Below are 24,909 nucleotides of genomic sequence, written 5' to 3'. Positions count from 1 at the left end.
ATTTGATTCAGAGTCCTATCTCTGGTTTCAGAGTAGTAGCTGTGTTCGTCTGTATTCGCAAAGAGAAAAGGAGTACTTGTGGCAGCTTAGCTCAAATGCATCCGATGAAGTGAGCTGTAGCTCACGAAAGCTTATGCTCAAATAAATTGGTTAGTCTCCAAGGTGCCACAAGTACTCTAGTCCTATCTCTGGGGGTCCTGTGGGGAAAAATACTATGTGATCATGTAACTACAGACTGCATCATAATGCATAAGCATAAGGCAACTGGATTACGGTTGCACAGACATTTCCTAACTTTTGAGTGTCTGACTTTGCAACCTTAACATTCTTTTTATGTTTTTTTTTAATATACAAGATTCTTATATGTTGAGAACTCTTGAAATGTTACAATATTGTAATGCCAGAATGTGATGCTATTTTTATTTTAAATCATTTTTTAAAAATAAATTTTGTGCTTAGGATAAGTGTTGGTTTCAAATTCCTGAATATTTTCAATAGACTAGATATGGCTAAGGCAGCAGCAGTACGAGCTTCCCCACAGTATGGTGAAACTTGGACCTGGTGGACCCAACTGTCAGAGTGAAAAGGCAATTCATTCTCTCTGCCAGTTGAATCCTTGGTCTTTGTTGAAGCTGTCATTAGAAATGCAAATTGAACAGCTTTGCTCGAAGCTAGTTTGAAAAAATTGAAACTTTTAGTTCCAAACCTCCTAAGTCTGATCTCTTCAGCCCTACTAACTTTTTTCTGTTTCCATTAGTAAGAAATTCTGGGGGTAAGATTTAATGTATTTTTACAGGTCCCCATGACATTCTTACTGTTTTGTATTCTCCCTGTTCTTTTATTTTTGCCAAGCCCTTGTCAGTCTTCTGTATCAGTTTCCTATATTATTCTCAGTGGAATTTTAACCCTTAGTTTTTCCTTTATGTTTCTAATGTCTCATTTCTTCAAGGCAGCTGTTACCACAGCCTCTATCATTTCTCCTATTTGGTTCCTTAATGTCCACTTTCACAGCTTTTTATTATTTCTGTAAGTTGGCTCAGAACACTGGAAATGATCTAAAAATATCTTCTCACATGAACATCTCAATGTAGCTTTGATATCAATCAGGTCATTAGTAGTTTCCAGATTTGTCAGATATAATTAGCCAAATTTATCAATTATTCTCATCCATCCCTGACCCATCTGATTTCAACAGTAATATCTGGGGAACTATTAGGATCTCTGGCATATCCATAAACTTGCTTTAGTGAATAGATAATGCTCTTCAGGACCATGGAACTAACAGAATTATTTGTATTTCCTGAAATAGCCACATTAATGATTATGTAAGTCGCTTTTAAAATATTTATTCATTGAATAATCGCCTCTTTTTCTGGTTACATGTTGCCCACAAATAGATTGCAATTTTCTCAAATACATTCACTACTTGAAATTAGTTTCTGAATAACCTCTGCAACTAAATATTGCTCTATATTTATTTATTTTCTCAATTTAGAACTATAAAAAAAGCACAAACACATAAGCTCTGAGTGCCCTTGCCAAGTATTTTAAAATTACAGATCAAATTGAAATTTCAATCTGCTCACCCATTCTACTGAACAGGAGATCTAAGTTCATATGACAATGCACCAATACATTAGCCAATGCTTCACTCTCTCCTAATTCTCCTCAGGGGTCAGGTGAAATAATTGGCCCTACACCATGCCCTGAACATCAACAAATCCAGCCTGTTTCAGACCAGGGGCAAGAGAGCATTCCAGAGCTCCAGGACCCTTACTGAGAATGTCCTGTCGGCAACTGCAAGTCTATTATATCCAGGCCAGGGGATGTAACATCAGTGCCTGAGCTAATCACAAGTGTGGCAGTGAATAGTGGGAAACAGATGGTCTTTCAGGTAGACTGGTTCCAGGCCGTTTAGACCTCTGCAGGTCAAAATCAACACCTCAAAAATCTATCCAGACTCTACTAGATATCGTGCAGCACAGCTGTCATGTGTTTCATACAGAACGCCTACTTACGAAGCAGGTAATCCCATCTGTGAACAGATTTATGATGTTGCCCTTCATGAGCAATTCTGAAGAGCATTTGGACACATAGATCATAAGGTATAATTATGTTCCTTAGCTGGACAGGCATCTGTCTTAGAATCAGTTATGAATTTGACACAGTCAGTGCCACCAGAACATTCAACAATATTCATTTACAATTCAAGGAACTTCCCTACCATCAAACTCATCTACATAAATGTTTGCAGAAAATGAACACTCCCTCGCTGAGCTGGTATGCCATGCCCTGCTGGACACTCTGAAGTGATTTCATTTTCACTACAGACAAAGATTCATGGAAAAGATTTGGTGCTATGGGCCTGTATTTAGGGCAAAGAGTTTCTGCAGACCAACATTTCTTCAGAAGCTCATGATGTGAGTTTCTTTTAAAGCATAAAAAGGGAAATATACCTGTGAATACAGTACTGAAAGTTAACTGGCAGACTAAGTGTGAGGCTAAAGCTGGACGGAAATGTTTTGGCGCCCACAGCCCCTGGGGAAAAAGCACTTTAAAAACTAAGTTTCCTATAGTGTGTTCTCTAAAACTACTCCCATGCTTGTTTTATTACTTGTTAAATAATGTGAACATTTTAGAACTCACAGACGTTATACCAGAAATACACAAATGTTCTACAGTTAATATTAGTAGTACAATAGTTACTGGAATCTCGTTTTCAGTATACAACTTCTGCCTGGCAACAGAGCCCATTCTATTGTTAATATTGTGTCAGTAAGAAATAGGGTAGCTTAAAAATTATTGGTTGCAGAGTAGCAGCCGTGTTAGTCTGTATTCGCAAAAAGAAAAGGAGTACTTGTAGCACCTTAGAGACTAACCAATTTATTTGAGCATAAGCTTTCGTGAGCAGCTCACGAAAGCTTATGCTCAAATAAATTGGTTAGTCTCTAAGGTGCCACAATTACTCCTTTTCTTTTTAAAAATTATTACATCCTAAAATTCCTGTCAGATCCCCACAACATGAAATAATAGGAGGAAATTTTAATTGCCAGTATCCATGCTGTAGCATTCTGTGAATAAATCAGATGTTTCCCAGATACCACCATGACAGCCATTTTACAAATATATAGACAAATAGTAATCACTAGGGCTGTCAATCCAGAAACTCTCCTTAGCTCTACTACTTACTTAGATTCTAAACTCTTTGGGCAAAACTCTTTGGTCCATTGTTTTTCATGGTGCTTAGGATAATGGAGTCCAGGTCCAGTGGGGCTCCTAGATGCTATGGCAATATAATTGAAATATTCAGTCAATAAATAATAAAATTTACTCTCAAATTTTTCAATTTAAAAATATTTGGGAACCTGTCAAATCTGGATAGTGTTCCTTTAAAATGTAGACTTTCATAAACGTCTTCTTCCTCAACTCCACCCCTACCTGCACTGGGCTGCCTTTTTATTTTAAATCAACAGGGGAGGGGAGAAACAAACTGCTATTTTAAAAAAGAGTCTTTACTATTAAATGTAAATTTGTTCTTTTCCTACTGTCCCCCTAGAGTATAAAGTTACAAGCTTTTATGTCCTCAAACATACCAAATAACAGTTTCAAATGCTGTACCTCAACAATAAATGCTGCACAGGAGGGAACATAAAAAATAATAAGCAACTCTAATAAAGCGATGTACTCCTATTAAGTAGCTATGGTTTTGTAGTTTTAACTCAAAGTTACCAATTGAGTAAACATACATAATATCTGCAAAATAAACAAAATCTGCAATCTTAGGTAACAGACAAATATCATGGCTGTAGTTATAATTCTGAGCTGTTGTTCTCCAGAGATGAGTGTCTTATGGTAAGCTAATTATCTTGCATCTTATCTAAGTCATAACCAAGTTGATGAAGCATCTTCACTTATATAATTACCTATAGTTTTTACTTTGGTATTCTAACACTTGATGTGACTTTTCTTTTCCTAGAACCTCTCCTCTCCTAACACACCCACCTGGCTATTTCACAGCCATCACCCTTTCCACCAAAGACGACTTTCTGGCTCTTTCCTTGCCACTCCCTAATGCTGCTACTAAATGACATGGTTAGGCCATTTCATGTAACTGAGGAGCAGGAAAGGAGCAGGATGAGAAAGCAAAAGTTAGGAAGTGAGACAGGCTTAAGACAATTAGTAATTGCCTATTCCTAAACACTGAGATCGTCTGGGCTGCTCTCCTTTGCCTAGGCTGCCAATGGCCTCCAGGGGTCATTGCAGCAGCTGGGGATTATCAGAGCATATACCAGAACAAAGCAACGTTCCAGCCACACATGCTTTCTCTGGTCAGTCCAGAGGACTTGTCCACACAGAGACATAGAGCACAGGCAAGCCTGCTGTAACTAAGTGGGCCTGGCTACCACACACAAAAAGTCTGTAATGCACTTTGACATACTGCTCTTCGCAGTACATCAAAGGGCACTATGGACCTTAGAGCATGGTAGCAGGGTCCACATGACCAGTTAGCATGCAGTAGGCTAGTACACTGTAGATTTGCACCCTAGTTTTCTGGGCACTAAAAGTGTATCTACACTGGGGCTGGAAGGTTTAATTTCCAGCTTGAGTAGATATACTCATGCTAGCTCTGACAGAGCTACTGTGCTAAAAATAAAAAAGTGTAGGCACAGTGGCACGAGCACAGGATGAGCCGGCTGCCTGAGGTCATACTTACAGTCTCAGATAGGATCATACTTCGGACAGTTAGCCCCTCTCCCGTTGCTTGTGCTGCCACAGCTACACTTCTATTTTTAGCACACTAGCTCAGTCAGAGCTAGTGCAGGTATATTGATTCAAGCTGTAAATTACACCTCTAGCTCCAGTATAGACATACGCTAAGTCTCCATGCAGATAAGACCAGAGACTAGGGCAAAGAGAAGGGAGTGTAAGAGTCATTGGCTTTCCACCTGCTTTGCCCTGCTTGACTCATAAAGAAGAGAGAGCAGTATCTGGTCCATTATGTATGTAAACAACATTTGTACCATGCAAAATATTTCATATCTTAGAACATCCCTTCCTTTCTGAAACCTGCAGAACTAACATCTTTGTCTGACTCCTTTTTGTGGCCATGTCAGCACTGTAGAGGACACCTATTCAAATAATGAAAAGGTTTAGGGCTGAACTGTGACTGGCTCTTGGGTGGGCACTCAAGAGAAGGAAGATTCTAAGGAGCTCTCCTCCATCCATCCCCACTCTCTATGTCCTGCACTAGGGTCACTCACAATCACTCTCCCTGCAGTTGGCCAAGTCTCCCATGGTGCACTAACTACTTAGAAGGGGACAGGGAGGAGGCGGGGCACAAGCAATGCTGCCTTGGTGCAGAGAGAGGAGCAGCACTCAGACACTCTTCTCAACTGTGCTCCAGGCGTCGTTGGCACAATCACGCCTGAACTCTCCCTCTGGGCCCCCACATGGCCCCGTATGGCCCCAAACGTTTAAAGTTCAGCATTTGAACATACAGCAACAGTTTAGTCAAACTTTCTTTTTTATTGAGATGAGCTGATGATAGTAAAACTAAAAAGCAGAAGTATAACTGTAGACAGTGGGTTTTGTTCTCAGGGGAAATAAAACACATTGCCTGTGCAGGTGTTAAAATGAGTTTGTTCCAGTATGAGAAACTCAACCTGCATTAGTGTTGTAATGATACTGCCTAAATACAGAAGGCTTGTTCTTTCTGTATTGAAGCTAGAGATGGACCCCAATTCCTATCAGATTTTATTTTAGATACTAAAAATAGATCCACCTTCCCCTAGTCTTGCTATTTGCCTGCTACTTACCACACTTTGAATGAGATATTCACTGTGCAAAGTGGTAACCAATTTGGGCTTTTACAACAACTAATGCCAGTCTCCAAGATTCTTCCAAAGATAATACAGAGTTGCAGTACTGTGGCATAGAGCAATTCGACCCACAGAGATGACATACATTGTGTGAAAAAGAACACACTTAACGAAGAATTCATTTAATTTTATTTGGCACAGAAAAATGTGATGTAAACGAAAAAGGCCTATCTTCTCTAGGGCTGATGATTGAGAAGTCACTGTACTTCTTACTCATACTTCTTTCTGTGCTAGAAGTTAGTGTTTTCCAGTTTAAAACATGCCACTTAGGGTTTGTATACATGGTGAGTTAGTGTGTGGCAAGCCAGGGGGTGAATCTACAGTGCACCAGCTTGCTGCATACTAACTTGCCATGTGGACACTGCTACAGCGCAGTAAAAGTCTAAGCCACACTGCAGGAAATAGTGATGTCTCTCAGGAAACATACTAATGGACTCAGGCTGAGTCATGTGACCTATATACAATCCTTTTGGGTGTTGGCTGGAAGAGCTTTGTTGCTCTCCATTCAGCAGTTCCTAGAGAAGAAGCCAAACAAAAACTCCCTGCCAAGCAAAAAAATTATGAAGCACTCCTTAAAAGTAAAATCGTCATCATCTTCTGTTTTGGCACAGGAGGGGGAAGTTCGCTAATAATCAAAATATACCACAAAACAGATTGTGCATTAAATCAATTTTAAAACTCTCTCTGGTAGCACAGTTACACCTTTAGTGTGGGCAGGGCATAGTATAGCTAACACATTTTTTGAAAATCATTTTCACAAGTAGGCAAAAACTGATTCTTGAATATTTCTGAAAACCATTTTAGCCCCAATATGCTCTGTTCATGTTGGGAATAAAACTGCACTAACTGAAATCAATTTTAAAAGGGGGATTTCTAGCATGGTGAAGAAAGAGAATGCCAGGTTCCAACTATGAAATAATATTCTAATCATCTACTCCCAACCAAGAGTATAAAGTAACTATAAAGTAACACTAGAGAGTAAATAAGAGCATTAAATGCAATGTGTAAATTAGTTTCTTCCTGAAACAGAGCAGTGCGTGATTTCTTGGCATTCTCTATGGCAGTACTGTCAACTCCATGCTTTCAGAAATCACAATACTGGCTTAAAAATCATGAGATTTTTCAAAGTATTAAATCTGGAGTTCTTTTTATCTTCTAGTTTCTAAACTTTTAGGGTATGCTTGGTTCATATTTTACAATGAAAAGTGAGACTCTCACCTTATAATATCACTCCAGGAGCCAGGACTTTAAGAAAAACACCAAATACTGTGAGACTCATGAGAGTTAGCAATACTCATTTGTTTATATTAATCTGGATCACAATAATTTATACTATTGTGTATCACTGCAGAGCTACTCATGAAAATGAAGTGAAGGTCCTAACATACAAAACCAAGGTATTGGTTAATTTAGGGAGTTTTATTTTACAATGTATTGACAAAGCAGCAAAATGTATTACTACTGAGTAAGAAACCCTGTTTATGAACTGTGCATTGTAAAGTATTATTAACTTCAATGGAAAGCAAAGGAAATAAAATACACATCCAGTATAGACGGTCAGATACAAACGTAGAATCAAGGAAATTCTTAAATCTTAATTCATCCTCTTGTGCCTGATACTAATCGGCATCTGAAATTTATCTGGGGCAGATTCCGTATGACTATGGATTCAAAAGATGACCTAATAAAATACAGGGTAGTGATAGTGCTTGAATGAGAATGTCATCAGAACCACACGAATACCACAAAGGTTCATAGATGTGCAAAAAAGTACAGATACAAAGCAAGAAAATAGAGTCTACAAAGCCAATTTATCAAAAGGGGTAAAGCAATCTCAAGAATGTGACTTGTAAAAAAAAAATAATAATGCACAAGCAGCCATCCTAGTGCATTGATGACACAGCAAACAAAACACAAAGCAAAACCTGCACTGTTTGTGAAATGAGACATGACAATAGCAAATGCCCAGCATATGACACCATCCACAGAAACTTGTGACAAATCACTGTGCCAAGGCATTGCATCTTCTATGTCTATCATATCAATGCAAAACAGCAGCCACGGAGGTGGTTTTGTTGTTTCTATTACCACGAATATAACAAAACAGCAATTCTGGAAAGAGACCAAGGCCATATCTAAACTACAGGTGCTACAGCGCTGTAGCTATGCCACCGAAGTGCCATAGCACAGACACTTCCGACAGTGATGGAAGGGGATTTTCTGTTGCTGTAGGTTACACTCCTCCCCAAGTGGTGGTGGTCGGTCAACAGAAGCATTCTTCCTTCAACCTACCCACATCTACACCAGGCATTATGGAAGTATAGCTATGGCAATCAGAGTGTGAATTTTTCACACCCCTGAGCAACATAGTTATGTCAACCTAAATTTTAAGCGTAGACCGGGCCTTAATGCCAAATAGATGAGCATCAGTAAGTGCATTAGGCTGAAAAATCTTCCTCTTCATCATGCAATACAGAGAAGTAAAACCACAGTCACTCAAAACCAAGAGTCAGAGTAGCAGCCGTGTTAGGCTGTATTCGCAAAAAGAAAAGGAGTACTTGTGGCACCTTAGAGACTAACCATTTTTTACCTTCAGTCCTTTTGGTACGATGTCCGTCTGTTTGCATTTGGAAAGGAAGATGTCGTCTGTCTGTATCTGTACAAGTTTTTTCATGAAGTTGATAGATTTCCACTCCATACGGCTAAATGCAGTGGTTAGTCTCTAAGGTGCCACAAGTACCCCTTTTCTTTTTACAAAACCAAGAACAAACTATACGATGCCACTATCCTCACACACAGTGCGAGTTACAGGCTGGCACCAAAGAAAAGCAACAGGTTAGAATTTCTGTGCAAATCACACAGGACAGGAGCCATTTCTGCTGTTAAACATAAGTGACTACATGAGTCTAGTGACACTACAGCCTGATTCTCGATGGCCCCTTTACCCCTTCTGGCAGTATAATAGGACCATAAAGTGGTTCTGCATTTAATTAATTTACAACCCCTTTAAGTCCTCTTTACACCATCTAAGTCATGTACAAGGGCTTTGATTTCCAGTATAGCACTGATACAGTAAGCCCACATGCAAAAGAAATTGGTTCATAAGAACATATAATCTAAAGAGGCATCCCAGAGAATGGTATACTAGACCACTATAATGATGTTTCTCAAGGGTTATGAAGCCGAGAAATAGACAAGACTGTTCAGCAGGTTCAACATCAGCCCTTTCCTGAGAGATACTGCATGCCCTCCATTCTCATTGATTTCCACTCTACCAGATGTGATACAAGTGATGCCAGCAAGACTGGGCTCGGAGCAGTCCTACCAAGGAGGAAGATCGTGTGGCATGCTCCTTATCTCCCCCAATAGAATGGGATTTGCACCAATTGAGGCAACATGAATTCCAACTGCATTTTCATGTGAAAAATCCAATCAGCATGTTCAAAGAAGAGAAAATATCCAAGTGGAAATCAAGCATAAATTGTTGGAGAGTTTTCAGGAAGTTACAGTTGTCAGCACTAAAAGACCTTCAGTTCATGATAATGAGATTGCCACCACCACCTAGATGTGCACCTACAAAAAGAGTTATATCTTGGCAGATTCTTATCCAAAGCAGCCATAGCTAGACAAAAACTACAAAAGAAAATAGATACAGCATCAACCAAGCCCACAAAGCACAAAGAGTGCAAAGAGCCCTTTAGCAAACATTATAGGGCAAAGGCTAACAACTATTAAGACCTGGTTGTTTTGCCCCGGAAAATACTGGAACTATGGAGGTGAGCTTAGTGTACAGGCTATCATCATTGTGAGCATAGTGGCAGCATGAGACTTCCAGCATATAACATCCTTGGTATTTCTATACATTATAGGATAGATGACAATTTCCTACCTCAAACAGTGTTGCAGCCAACACAGGGGAATTCTTTATTAGGCCTTCTCTGAACAGATAAAGAGGAACTGATCAAAGAACGAAAAATTAATGATAGTTTAGGTACAAGTGATCATGATTTGATCCCATTTATAATGAGCAAGCAGAATGAAATGCAGAACAGTAATATATATATACTTGGTGCTTTTATAGGGCCAATTTCACAAAGCTGAAAATAATTATGAGCCAAATCAATTGAGAGGAAGAATTTAATCAGAAAAATGTTCATGATAATTGAGAAATTATTTAAGAACACCTTACTAGATGCCCAAAAAAACCAAAATCCCATAAATGAGGATGAAGGCAATGCTGGTTAAAAAAACTGACCTCGTTTAGAGGAGAAGAGAAGGCAGCTATAAAAAAAAGTAAAAAATAATATATAACAAATGGAGGAAAGGGAAAATTAATAGTAATGAATTTAAATCAAAAAGAAAAGGAGTACTTGTGGCACTTTAGAGACTAACCAATTTATTTGAGCATAAGCTTTCGTGAGCTACAGCTCACTTCATTGGATGCATACTGTGGAAAGTGTAGAAGATCTTTTTATATACACACAAAGCATGAAAAAATACCTCCTCCCACCCCACTCTCCTGCTGGTAATAGCTTATCTAAAGTGATCACTCTCCTTACAATGTGTATGATAATCAAGGTGGGCCATTTCCAGCACAAATCCAGGGTTTAACAAGCACGTCGGGGGAGGGGGGTAGGAAAAAAACAAGGGGAAATAGGTTACCTTGCATAATGACTTAGCCATTCCCAGTCTCTATTCAAGCCTAAGTTAATTGTATCAAATTTGCAAATGAATTCCAATTCAACAGTTTCTCGCTGGAGTCTGGATTTGAAGTTTTTTTGTTGTAATATCACAACTTTCATGTCTGTAATCGCGTGGCCAGAGAGACTGAAGTGTTCTCCGACTGGTTTATGAATGTTATAATTCTTGACATCTGATTTGCGTCCATTTATTCTTTTACGTAGAGACTGTCCAGTTTGACCAATGTACATGGCAGAGGGGCATTGCTGGCACATGATGGCATATATCACATTGGTGGATGTGCAGGTGAACGAGCCTCTGATATTATGGCTGATGTTATTAGGCCCTGTGATGGTGTCCCCTGAATAAATATGTGGGCACAGTTGGCAACAGGCTTTGTTGCAAGGATAGGTTCCTGGGTTAGTGGTTCTGTTGTGTGGTATGTGGTTGCTGGTGAGTATTTGCTTCAGGTTGGGGGGCTGTCTGTAGGCAAGGACCGGCCTGTCTCCCAAGATTTGTGAGAGTGTTGGGTCATCCTTCAGGATAGGTTGTAGATCCTTAATAATGCGTTGGAGGGGTTTTAGTTGGGGGCTGAAGGTGACGGCTAGTGGCGTTCTGTTATTTTCTTTGTTAGCCCTGTCCTGTAGTAGGAGACTTCTAGGAACTCTTCTGGCTCTATCAATCTGTTTCTTCACTTCCGCAGGTGGGCACTGTAGTTGAAAGAATGCTTGATAGAGATCTTGTAGGTGTTTGTCTCTGTCTGCGGGGTTGGAGCAAATGTGGTTGTATCGCAGAGCCTGGCTGTAGATGATGGATCGTGTGGTGTGGTCAGGGTGCAAGCTGGAGGCATGTAGGTAGGAATAGCGGTCAGTAGGTTTCCGGTATAGGGTGGTGTTTATGTGACCATCGTTTATTAGCACTGTAGTGTCCAGGAAGTGGATCTCTTGTGTGGACTGGACCAGGCTGAGGTTGATGGTGGGATGGAAATTGTTGAAATCATGGTGGAATTCCTCAAGGGCTTCTGTTCCATGGGTCCAGATGATGAAGATGTCATCAATATAGCGCAAGTAAAGTAGGGGCATTAGGGGACGAGAGCTGAGGAAGCGTTGTTCTAAGTCAGCCATAAAAATGTTGGCATACTATGGGGCCATGCGGGTACCCATAGCAGTACCACTGATCTGAAGGTATACATTGTCCCCAAATGTAAAATAGTTATGGGTAAGGACAAAGTCACAAAGTTCAGCCACTAGGTTAGCCGTGACATTATCGGGGATAGTGTTCTTGACGGCTTGTAGTCCATCTTTGTGTGGAATATTGGTGTAGAGGGTTTCTACATCCATAGTGTCCAGGATGGTGTTTTCAGGAAGATCACCGATGGATTGTAGTTTCCTCAGGAAGTCAGTGGTGTCTCGAAGGTAGCTGGGAGTGCTGGTAGTGTAGGGCCTGACGAGGGAGTCTACATAGCCAGACAATCCTGTTGTCAGGGTGCCAATACCTGAGATGATGGGGCGCCCAGGATTTCCAGGTTTATGGATCTTGGGTCATAGATAGAATATCCCAGGTCGGGATTCCAGGGGTGTGTCTGTGCAAATTTAATCTTGTGCTTTTTCAGGGAGTTTCTTGAGCAAATGCTGTAGTTTCTTGTGGTAACTCTCAGTGGGATCAGAGGGTAATGGCTTGTAGAAAGTGGTGTTGGAGAGCTGCTGAGCAGCCTCTTGTTCATATTCCAACCTATTCATGATGACAACAGCACCTCCTTTGTCAGCCTTTTTGATTATGATGTCAGAATTGTTTCTGAGGCTGTGGATGGCATTGTGTTCCGCACGGCTGAGGTTATGGGGCAAGTGATGCTGCTTTTCCACAATTTCAGCCCGTGCACGTCGGCGGAAGCACTCTGTGGAAGTCCAGTCTGCTGTTTCGACCTTCAGGAGGAGTCCACCTAGAATCCTTCTTTTTGTAGTGTTGGTAGGGAGGTCTCTGTGGATTAGTATGTTGTTCAGAGGTATGTTGGAAATATTCCTTGAGTCGGAAATGTCGAAAATAGGATTCTAGGTCACCACAGAACTGTATCATGTTCGTGAGGGTGGAGGGGCAGAAGGAGAGGCCCCGAGATAGGACAGCTGCTTCTGGTGGGCTGAGAGTATAGTTGGATAGGTTAACAATATTGCTGGGTGGGTTGAGGGAACCATTGCTGTGGCCCCTTGTGGCATGTAGTAGTTTAGAAAGTTTAGTGTCCTTTTTCTTTTGTAGAGAAGCAAAGGCTGTGTTGTAAATGGCTTGTCTAGTTTTAGTAAAGTCCAGCCACGAGGAATTTTGTGTGGAAGGTTGGTTTTTTATGAGAGTATCCATTTTTGAGAGCTCATTCTTAATCTTTCCCTGTTTGCTGTAGAGGATGTTGATCAGGTGATTCCGCAGTTTCTTTGACAACAAAAAAACTTCAAATCCAGACTCCAGCGAGAAACTGTTGAATTGGAATTCATTTGCAAATTTGATACAATTAACTTAGGCTTGAATAGAGACTGGGAGTGGCTAAGTCATTATGCAAGGTAACCTATTTCCCCTTGTTTTTTCCTACCCCCCCCCCCCCGACGTTCTTGTTAAACCCTGGATTTGTGCTGGAAATGGCCCACTTTGATTATCATACACATTGTAAGGAGAGTGGTCACTTTAGATAAGCTATTACCAGCAGGAGAGTGGGTTTGTGTGGGGGAGTGGGGGGGGAGAAAACCTGGATTTGTGCTGGAAATGGCCCAACTTGATTATCATACACATTGTAAGGAGAGTGATCACTTTAGATAAGCTATTACCAGCAGGAGAGTGGGGTGGGAGGAGGTATTTTTTCATGCTTTGTGTGTATATAAAAAGATCTTCTACACTTTCCACAGTATGCATCCGATGAAGTGAGCTGTAGCTCACGGAAGCTTATGCTCAAATAAATTGGTTAGTCTCTAAGGTGCCACAAGTACTCCTTTTCTTTTTGCGAATACAGACTAACACGGCTGTTACTCTGAAACCTGAATTTAAATCAGAAGTTAGGAAGTATAGAAAATCAATAAGGGAAACAAAGGGACACAGGGAGAATTAAAGACGATAAGAAGGAGGTTCTTAAACATAAAGAACACTGACAATGGTATTGGTCCGTTACTTGATGTAAATAGTAGAATTATCAATAATAATGAAAAAAGGCAGAGTTGTTCAATAAATATTTCTGTCCTGTATTTGGGGAAAACAGCAGATGATGCAATTTCATCATATGGCGATAACACACTTTCCAGTTCACTAATGTTCTCTAGAGGATGGTAAACAGAAGATATAGAGTTAGACATTTTAAAATCAGCAGGTCCAGAGAACTTGCGTCCAAGAGTTTTAAAAGAGGTGGCTGAGGAGCTCTTTGGACCAGTAATGTTGATTTTCGATAAGTCTTGAAACACTGGGGAAGTTCCAGAAGATTGGAAGAACACTAATGTTCTGCCAATTTTTTAAAAGGGTAAACAGTATGACCTGAATAATTATAGGCCTGTCCACCTGAATAATTATAGGCCTGTCCACCTGAAATCAATTCCAGGCAAGATAATGGAGTGTCTGATACAGGACTTGATTAATAAAGAATTAAAGGAGGGTAATGTAATTAATGCAAATCAAATGGGTTTATGGAAAATAGATCCTATCTAACTTGATTTTTTATGAGATTACAAGTTTGGTAAATAATAGTGTAGATGTAATATACTTAGACCTCTGTACGGTGTTTGGCTTGGTAATGCATGACATTTTGATTAAAAAGCTAGAACAACATAAAATTAACATGGTACACATTAAATGGATTAAGAGCTGGCTCACTGCTAGATCTCAAAATGTGACTGTAAACAGGGAATCATCATCATCATCAAGTGAGTGTGTTTCCAGTAGAGACTCATAATCATTGTACACTACTTAACATTTTTATCAAAGACCTTGAAGAAAAACATATAATCATCACTGATGAAGTCTGCAAGTTACGCAAAATTGGGAGAATGGTAAACAATGAAGAGGACAGGTCACTGAATCAGAGTGATTTAGATCACTTGGTAAATGGGTGCAAGCAAACTCTATGTGTTGTAATATGGCTAAACTTAAGTGTATAAATCTAGGAACAAAGAATGTAGGCCATACTTACAGGATTCTACCCTTGAAAGCAGTGATTCTAAAAGGAATCTGGGGGTCATGGTGGATAATCTGACTATGAGCTCCCAATGCAACGCTGTGGCCAAAAGGGCTAATGGGATCCTGGGATACATAAACGGGAATCTCAGGTAGAAGGAGAGAGGTTATTTTACCTCTTTATTTGGCACTGGTGCGACTGCTGCTGGAATACTGAGTCTAGCTCTGGTGCCCACAATTGAAGAAGGATGTTGATAAATTGGAGAGGCTTTAGCAAAGAGCCAAGAAAATGATTAATGGATTAGAAAATATCCCTTATGGTGATAGACTCAAAAAGCTCAATTTAATTTAAAATAGAGAAGATTAAGAGGTGAATTGATTACAGTCTGTAAGTATCTACATGGGGAATAAATATTTAATAATGGGCTCTTCAATCTAACAGAGAAAGGTATAACATGATCCAATGGATTGAAGTTGTAGCCGGACAAATTCAGACTGGAAATAAGGCATAAATTTGTAACATTGAGAGTAATTAACCATTGGACCAATTTACCAACTGTCATGATGGATTCTCCATCACTGACAATTTTTAAATCAAGACTGAATGTTTTTGTAAAAGATCTGCTCTAGGAATTATTTTGGGGAAGTTGTATGGCCTGTTCTACTCAGGAGATCAGACTAGATGATCCCTTCTGGGGTTGGAATCTATGAATCATATATATAGGCAAACCAATCATTGCATCCAAGGCTACGCAAAGAGTCACTCTCACAGACATACCAAAGCAACACTAAGATAGACCAGCCTGGGTCTTGCATTGGAGTAACCCTGTTTATGCATGATAAAGAAGCAAGAGGTTTTGTTGGTTTGTTGTTTACCTAGAAATATCAGGAATATCAAGTTGAGCCTTCCCTGGTTTTGTTGGAGAAGCTTTTGGGAGGGTGAAGGGCATCCTCAGAATATTAATTAAGATCTCTCCCACCTCCATAGACGCGATGGGGAGGCCGGATCTTTAATACAAATGATAAGCTCTTTGGGGTAGAGATGATCTCTCTTTGTTCTGTGTTTGTACAGCACCTAGTGCAATGGAGTCCCCATGCATGATTAGAGCTCCGACCTATGCGCCTTGGTAATCCAAATAATAAAAATAATTTAAAAGCCAATAGGCTAGTCTACAGAAGTAGTACTGATGTAATTAAAGGTGTGATGTTGCATCAATTCAATTAATCCAGCGCAACTTTGTGTATGACCACTACAGGTATATCTACCTGCGGAGACCATAGTGACCCAGCTCTGTCAGCATAGCCCTATAGTGTAGACACAGCCTACACTGATGGAAGGAATTTTTCTGTCAGTGTAGGAAAACTGCCTCAACATAGCTGCATCTGCACCAGGGCTTTTGTCAGCATAGCTATGTCAATCAAGGGGGTGGCTTTTTCACAGCCCTTACCTATGTAGCTATGCCAATGTAATTTTTCAGTGTAGCCCAAGCCTGAAACAGGCTAACTCTGGTTTACAGAGGTTTATCCTGCTCCATCTGGTTTAAGAGTTCTAAATCAGGGTTTCCTCAGTTTAATTAAATCAGTGCAACATCCCACCTCTAGTTAAATAGTCGCAACTTCTCCCACGCCAGATCACCTCTTCCCCCCAACACTCGTTAGGTATTGAAATGGTGTTTTAAATAGTTTGACTCAGGTCTGCATCTGAAACTAAGGTCCACCTAAGTGAAAATGGGACACCACACAGGGCTAGCCCAAGTCTCCCCTCCCCCTTCCCCCATCCTATGCAGGGCTGGCATTGCTGCTTGCCCAAGCCCCCCCTTGCACAGAGCTGGTAGCGCTGAGCATCTCCCCTCCCAGCTCCCTGGCTATGGCTGGCCTCAGCCCCTTGCCCAAGCCCACATAAGGCTGGCCCAAGCCGCTTGTCCCAGCCTCCTCGCCCCACCCCTCGATCCCCACTCCACACAGGGCTGGCCCAAGAAGGCTGGTATTGCCACTTACCCCCTTGAATGTTCCCCTGCACCCTGCGGTGGGGGGGGGGGAGCGGCATGCCTCACTTTTTTAGCAAAACTGGGCATTTGTCCTGTTTGGTTTTGCCAGCTGATCATCAGTTGGCAAGAGAAAACAGGACAAAATGCCCAGTTTTGCCCAAAAACTGAGATGTCCAGGTAGGGTGACCAGATAGCAAGTGTGAAAAAAATTGGGAGAGGGGGTGAGGGGTAATAGGCACCTATATAAGAAAAAGCCCCAAATATCGGGACTGTCCCTCTAAAATCAGGACATCTGGTCACCCTACATCCAGAATAGGGCTTAAAAATGGGACTGTCCTGGCCAAAACGGGACATATGGCCACCCAACCCCTGAGAGACGTAGTTAAACTGACCTAACCCCTGATGTAGACGCTGCTAGGTTAATAGAAGAAGTCTTCCATTGACCTAGCTACCACCTGTCAAGGGGGTGGATTTACTACAGTAATGGAACAATCCCTATGTTGCTGTAGCAAGTGTGTCTGCTGCAGCACCCCAGCCGTGCCACTGTAGAGCTTGTAATGTAGACATACTTTTGGGAAAGGTTTCAGAGTAGCAGCCATGTTAGTCTGTATCCGTAAAAAGAACAGGAGGACTCCTGGCACCTTAGAGACCAACAAATCTATTAGAGCATAAGCTTTCGTGAAGTACAGCTGTAGCTCAGGAAAGCTTATGCTCTAATAAATTTATTGGTCTCTAAGGTGCCACAAGTCCTCCTTTGGGAAAGGGAATTTCAGGGAAACTGTTTAATTTCCAGTCGCTTGCCTCTAGTCCTCAGTCACCTGAGAGTCTTCCAGGGTAGACAACACTTTCCTTCCCATTATACCCCATAGTAAGATCCTCCCCACTCCTCTGAGCTTTTAACAGCCACGTTGCTGCAATCAGTCCTCACAGGGCAGCCCCAACTCTGAATTCCATTGTTCCTCTGTGGTGGTGTTGACACTGAGCCTTGTTTTGGAATGGAGTGGAGTTGTGAAACACCCATTTAACACTTAGCAGCTGCAGGCTGCTCGGGAAACATCACCACCTTAACCTGAAAGGGGGGGGGGGGGACAGTTGCAGACATATCTCTCTGGCTGTTTGGAGTAGAGTCCAAAGGAAGCTACAATGATGCCAAACCGAAGCAGCAGCAAATGCATAATTTGTCAGGACACTGAGCAGGATCGTCCCTTCCGATAGCTCGCCTGCACTTTTCTGCGACCAGGAAGTGGCCAGCATGGGGCAGAGAGCAGGCGTCTGTGGTGTAAGTGTTATATTTTCCAGTCATGCCATCTGATTAAAACACCAGCTGCATGTAAGACACAAAGAGGAAGTAATAGAGAGAGACTTGAGACACATTCAATTTCAGGGGAATTTGCACGCCCTATAGGTGTCGGTCATCACATTTGCATAACATTCAGGAGTCAAAGCAAGTCGCCTGGCTGGCTGTGTGTGTCACATGATGAACTAGAAACATGAAACTCAAATATGTGCTCAGGCAAGTTTTCAGGTCTCGTAATAAATTAGTATTCTCCTTCCCACAACGTAGAAACCAGGCAGAGATAACCCGTGGGATTCTATCTCAGGTCAACTGCTCGGTATAGCGCTCCTTCTTACGAACATAAAAACCAGCACGTGTTCTCGTTAAATGATCACTAATTTACCTGGTACTATCAACACGGAACATGGACAAGATCAGTAAGATCACTGAGCCAGCTGGTCAGAAGCTAAGGTACGATTTTTTTTCCTTTTACATTTCGTTTGTTATGACTCACTCTGTTCCTTTAGTGCTGTGCCCGGTCAGAAGACAGACTGGGTTTGGAAATGAGAAATGCACACTGTTCTAGACTCTGTTAATACAGGACTATGCAATTCCAACAGTACCTGTTGGGTCGAATGCACCTGCCATCACTGAGGCTTAAAATGCTGACAACTAAAAAGGAGTACAACCGATAAAGTGTATGAAGGGAAGTTTAGATATAAAACAAAAGCATTTTCTTCCTCGGTAAAATTAAAATCTATTTCAGCATTCTGCAGGCACAAGAAGTTAAGCAGAATATTGAGTATAAACGAGGGTCATTATCTGTATACATCGCTGCAAAAAGAGTCAATAAAATAAACACAAAACAATCATGTGAATCACACTCAGAGACAACTCAACTGCTTTCACAGCAGACACTGTCCGTGCTACTTTTATTCCCTGTGAAAAAGCAAACTGCTATATTTTTGTTTTAAAGGTTTTGTTTAAAAAATCATTAATTCACCATGAGCCTTAAACACATTAGTAATATTTGATCAGGAGTTTGTTTATGCACAATAGATTTTGTATTAAGAGGACTCTCCTGTTTAACTTCTTTGGTATCTCCAAATCTTCAAAAGGGACAGTGTTGTGTAGATAAACAGGAAGCATAAAACATTCTGAAAATAGCACACTTTTAAGTACAGGGTGTTGGGGAAGAAGTAGGACTAGACTATTACAAGGTAGTATTTTTAGGGTGACTGGATAGCTCAGGATTTGTACACTGGAAATGGCATCTAGAGACAGGCGGGAAATAGTTTTCCCATCCCATGAACATTTTTGAAATTTCAAAACATTTTCCTGTTCTGCATCAGGACAGAACCAAAACCTTTTGAATTTTTTTCATTTAAAATGGGGAAGAGAGAATAAGAGACCCCCAGAATAGCCAATAGCCTGATGGTTGCTAGGGCACTCATCTTTTACTCATGTGGGGGAGTCAGGTTCAAGTCTCTGACATCCCAGGTGAGTGCACTAGCCCCAAGTTAGAGTTAGCCTCTCTCTGACCCTATGAATATTTAGGTATTGAAACAAAGTGGAACAGTTCCAAGAAGAGGCATTAAGCAAGACTCACCCACCAATAGCCTGGTGGTTAGGAGTCTCACCTCGGAGATAGGAGACCCAGGTTTAAGTCCCTGCTCTGAATTAGGCAGTGCCCTAACCAGGTATTAGCTATCCTGGGGATGTCTGTCTCTCTTTCTTGAAAAAAGAAAAGGAGGACTTGTGGCACCTTAGAGACTAACCAATTTATTAGAGCATAAGCTTTCGTGAGCTACAGCTCACTTCTTCAGATGCATATCGTGGAAACTGCAGCAGGCTTTATATATACACAGAGAATATGAAACAATACCTATTCCCACCCCACTGTCCTGCTGGTAATAGCTTATCTAAAGTGATTTCCAGCACAAATCCAGGTTTTCTCACCCTCCACCCCCCCACACAAATTCACTCTCCTGCTGGTGATAGCCCATCCAAAGTGATAACTCTTTACACAATGTGCATGACAATTAAGCTGGGCTATTTCCTGCATAAATAACACGGCTGTTACTCTGAAACCTCTCTTTCTTGAGAAGCTTTTGTTGAAACTCAGACGTTTCTATGAAAACTTTTGGTTTTGACTAACTGGTATTTTCAGACAAAAAACATGATGTTGAAAAATTTCTTAATGAACTACAATGGAGTCTTAAGCTTTTAAACCAGCTGTTTGATTACAGCCCAATTTGCTAACTCCTGCTCCCCATTCTGTTGGTGGAAGAGCTGGTGAGCCTAACAGAAGAGGACACAGGCTATATCATCACTGCCAAAAAAGGAATGTTTTTACATGGAGATAGCCAGGTTAAGATAGCTATCACAATGTAAAATCCTGGTGGAGACAAGGCATAAGAGTTTTTACTCCCGAGCAGTTAGACAAGGCCATCTCCAGGTGGGGGGATAGCATTGACCTCAACTAGTTATGCTGAGCTAAAAATTAGCTGTGCCGTGTCGCCACAAGGATTTCACTGCAAATTAGCTATCTCAATGTAAAAACCAATTTTTTGCAGTAAAGACATAATCATAGAGGTTCCCACACACACCATTACATAAGATTAAAGTAGAATTTCCTTCAAACACTAGAAGGAGGTGCCAGCTGCCATGCTAACCTGGGCACGATGGCAAGTTAATTATTTATGTATCTATTGAAAGCCCATTATGTCAGGAAGAGATGTCATTTCCTCCCTACTGTAGCTTCAGCCAGGCTGGCTCAGCTTCTGTTTCTCTCTCTTCAGCATGTCTTGTTTTAATGATGTCCTAGCATAGATAGTGGAAGGAGACTCGGCTCCCTTCTGATACCTCACAGTATTAAGGCTGCTTCTTCTCCCCTCCGCCTCCTTATGGCCCGTACATGTCTGACCAAAACCCTAACTCAAGGAACTTAAGCATATATCCAGGGCCGTCCTTACCCATATGCAAAATACGCAAAATTTCCTGGTGCCTTACGCAGCTGCGTGCTGCTCCAGCCCCGCCTCTTCCCCATGGCCCCCACCACTGCTCCGCCCCAGCACCGCCTCTTCCTACCCCTGCTCCGCCCCAACCCAGTCCAGCCCCCACTCCACCCCTTCCCCAAAGCCTCCACCCGGTCCCTGCCTCTTCCCAGCCCTGCTCCGCCCCAGCCTCACCCCACTCCACCCCTTCCCCTGAGGACAGCAGCAGGGGTTGGGCACCCTGTACTCATCGGGTAGCAGTAAGTGCAGCAACCTGGCCCCAGCACACTCCATGCCGCCAGTGAGTGCTGCGGGGCAGTTCCCCCCGCCCCCCAAGCCCCAAGGCTGGGAGCCAGGGGAGCAGAGCACAGTGGGCTGGGGCCGGGTCACTCCACTTCCCGCCGCCCCGTGAGTGCGGGGTCGGGCCCACCCTGCACTCACCGGGCAGCAGGAAGTGGAGTGACCCGGCTCCAACCCACTCCGCGCCACTGGCTCATGCTGGGGTGCCATTTCCCCCCCGTCCCCCTAGCCTGCTCCTGCCCCTTCCCCCCACCCCCCTGTCTCCACGGAGGCCTGGGGCCACACACACTCTCCGCAGGGTGGCTGCGTAGGGCACCAAAATGGCTAGGGATGGCCCTGCATATATCTACCGTTAAGCATGTGAGTAGTCCCATTCTAAATGCCCATGCTTAAAGTACCTTGTTGGATATGGGTCCAGATATTTGACCATATGGTTTTAATAAAACTTCAGGCTTTGCTAATTTTTAAGCAATGGTTGCTATAACTGCATCGCCGGCTTAGAAAGAGAAACCTGCCCAGATTTAAGAGGGATGCCACAAGCACAACAAAGGATGAACATAATGGAGCTGCAGCCATTGCCTCACCCAAGAGTAGTCAATTATTTTTTGTCAGGGTCCAAATTTCTTGGTCAAGGTCCAGACTTCAGAGAAAGTCTGTGGTGTGATTATTTTTCACACCACAGTAACAATAATGATAATAATAAGTAAATAAAAAGATTTTGTGATCCATACAAAAGCATCTGGCGGTCCAGATTTATCCTGCAGTTCACCTATTAACTACCTCTGGCCTAGGGTGACCAGATAGCAAATGAGAAAAATCGGGAGGGGGTCAGGGTTAATAAGTGCCTAAATAAGAAAAAGCCCCAAATATCAGGACTATCCCTATACAATCAGAACATCTGGTCATCCTATTCTGGCCTCACCCTTTGACATAATCATCCATTTACCTATTTTGTCACCAGCTCATACTACCTGGTATTATCCCTGGTGTGTTGGCAATACAGTTGATTATATAGTAGGATCTCTCCTTGTTTCTCCTTTGGAAAAAATATTTTCCCCAGCATTTGCACTGAATGTTACACTGGGGAGATATTTGCATTTGAAGTCTAAGCTTTCTTCATGTGCCAATGATTGCAGAGACAAAAAAATCCTACAGAAACAAAAAGAAAAGGAGTACTTGTGGCACCTTAGAGACTAACCAATTTATTTGAGCATAAGCTTTCGTGAGCTACAGCATCCAATGAAGTGAGCTGTAGCTCATGAAAGCTTATGCTCAAATAAATTGGTTAGTCTCTAAGGTGCCACAAGTCCTCCTTTTCTTTTTGCGAATACAGACCGACACGGCTATTACTCTGAAACCTGTCATTATACAGAAACAAAGTTCCACTTGTGTAATTATAGTCCATTTTCTAAGGCAGTTTTCTTAAGAGTTAATTCAATAGCTGCAAGAATCCAAGTGCCTTTAGTGCTGTACCAGCATTTGTTTGTGCCTAAAGCTTCAAGCTTACGAATGCAAGTCTGAAAGGTTTGATTTTGTGAACTGGGTTTGATAAATATCAACATGAGGTTATCAGCTTCTCGCCAGTGGTGTATTTTTTATTATATCTGATGTATCTCTTTGTTGAAATCATTTCATCAGCATCTCTGGGCCTGTATTTTTAGTTCACTCATCTCCTTCACTTATCTGGGTAAGGGGGAACTAAGGGAGAGTCACCACGTCTCTTCACCCGGCATGTTGTAGAATTGGACATGGTGCTTGCAACTGTGAGAGTCATTCACTTTGTCGTCCGTTTCATATCATTTGGGTCTGAATGCAGACACTTCGTAGAATTCTACCTTTATTATTTTTATAATGTGTATTGTGGATGCATGGGATTATACTTTGATAAACTGTCTGTATTTATTGTCATTGTCTGAGTTGCCAGGAAATCTTGGACTCCAGAGAGACTGAGAGTTTTTGTCAGGAGAGGAATGAATTATGTAGCATAGACAAAGGATCCGATATTTTTTACAGCAGCATTTCCCAAAGCGTGGGGCACCAAAGACCAGCGGGAGGGACATGGAACAGTATCCGTGCAAGTGTCCACATGCTGCCCAGTTAATATGGTGGGTAGTGTATCCGGACTCAGCTTTCAAAAGTTAAGGGATTGCTGCTGCATAATCAAATTGGTCCATAAGCAGATATACCGGTAAACATGGGGACCAGTCAGCAAAGCTTAAGTGCAGTTAGCAACTCAAAGACGTAGCACCAAACTTTCAGAACCCCAGCAATAGCTTTCTGGTTCAAGTTCTTTAGACAGACTTTAGAGTGGTAGCCGTGTTAGTCTGTATCAGCAAAAATAACGAGGAGTCCTTGTGGCACCTTAGATGGTTCTAACCCAGGGAAGCTTATGCCCAAATACATTTGTTAGTCTCTAAGGTGCCACAAGGACTCCTCGTTATTTTTAGCCAGACTGATCCTGCAACTTCTGCTCCTACAAACTATTTCCAACTGCGGTGTGACTGTGCGCTAACTCGGCAAATATATTACGAGCACAAAACTTTAAAATGGAACCTTGACATTTAGGACCGGTTTAAACGTAACAATTAGGTTGACCTGGTTATGTCATTCAGGATTGTGAAAATTTTGCACCCTGTGCAATGTAGTTAGGTCGACCTTACCCCCACTGTAGATGCAGAGCTGGCTACTGCCTCTCAGAGAGGTAAGCTCTGCATCTGCAAGGACTCCTCGTTATTTTTAGCCAGACTGTGATCCTGCAACTTCTGTTCCTACAAACGATTTCCAACTGTGGTGTGACTGTGCGCTAACTCGGCAAATATATTACGAGCACAACCTTCCATCAGTATAGGAGACATCTAAACTACAGCAGCACTGCTGCAGTGCCATAATTATGCCATTCTAGTGTAGATATACCCTAAGTGCCATGAGATCTTCATCTTTCCCCACCTTTTTTGTTCCTCCAAATGCCTTGCAATGTAACTTAAAATCACCACCTCCAACCACTGCTCCCAGGTATTATTTGAAAGCACCATGAAAAGTATTTCACTTTGTTCTGGGGTTGGTTTTACAGTTGCTTTGCAATACAAAAGATAACCTTATTGGATTTAGCATTCCCACTTAAACATACTGGATGACATTCTGACCTTATTGAAGTCAGTGGGAGGTCACCTAAGAGCCTGAGTGTCTGCTGTTAATGGCCCATCAAGTTTTAAAGTATTTGTGGTCCTCACCAGTTTTTTACTGACCTAGAAGCCTTGGAAGTGGCTTAGATTAGAGTATTTCAGGAAACTATTAGTTTTACAGTTTTCCCTCTTCTGCTTCACTAAGTTATTCCTCTTGAACGTGCAGAGCAGAAAATGAACTCATTTGGGAATGAAGTGACATTTTATTGTAAATCAGCACCAACTATGTTATCCTCTACAGGATACTTTATTACAGGGAGCAGTTTTCTTTTTGAGAAAAAATCAGTTGGGAATATTAGGATATGTCTACACTACAGTTTATGTCGGCATAATTTATGTCGCTCAGGGGTATGAATAAACCACACCGCTGACCAACATAAGTTACACCAACGTAAGCACCAGTGTGCACAGTGCTATGCCAGTGGGACAGCTTCTCCCACCTCTCGCAGGGGCTGGAGTAGTTAAGTCAAT

General features: G+C 41.8%; 2 protein-coding genes across 10 annotated transcripts in view; one reads left to right on the top strand and one right to left on the bottom strand.

The window, feature by feature from the left end:
- The window catches only part of LOC140914912 (DNA nucleotidylexotransferase), a 385,127-nt gene that overhangs the window by 278,215 nt on the left and 82,003 nt on the right, over window positions 1-24,909 (bottom strand). The gene's annotated exons all lie outside the window — the stretch shown is intronic.
- Window positions 1-24,909, top strand: part of BLNK (B cell linker) — a 145,271-nt gene that overhangs the window by 57,110 nt on the left and 63,252 nt on the right. Inside the window, exons 1-2 of one of the 9 annotated variants that reach the window (XM_073353944.2) lie at window positions 17,800-17,963; window positions 18,249-18,431. The exons of 4 other annotated variants lie outside the window; for them this stretch is intronic. In XM_073353944.2, the coding sequence (XP_073210045.1) occupies window positions 18,385-18,431 (47 nt within the window). In that variant the 5' untranslated portion in view covers window positions 17,800-17,963; window positions 18,249-18,384. Of the gene's footprint in view, window positions 1-17,799; window positions 17,964-18,106; window positions 18,432-24,909 lie in introns of those variants that run through there. 4 more of the 9 variants (XM_073353946.2, XM_073353947.2, XM_073353942.1 and 1 more) reach the window with 4 other exon arrangements.

This window comes from Lepidochelys kempii, chromosome 7, assembly GCF_965140285.1.
Source record: "Lepidochelys kempii isolate rLepKem1 chromosome 7, rLepKem1.hap1, whole genome shotgun sequence".
NCBI classification, from domain to species: Eukaryota; Metazoa; Chordata; order Testudines; family Cheloniidae; genus Lepidochelys; species Lepidochelys kempii.
The sequence above is the reverse complement of the archived record's forward strand: the minus strand, read 5'-3'. Positions and strand labels throughout refer to the sequence as shown.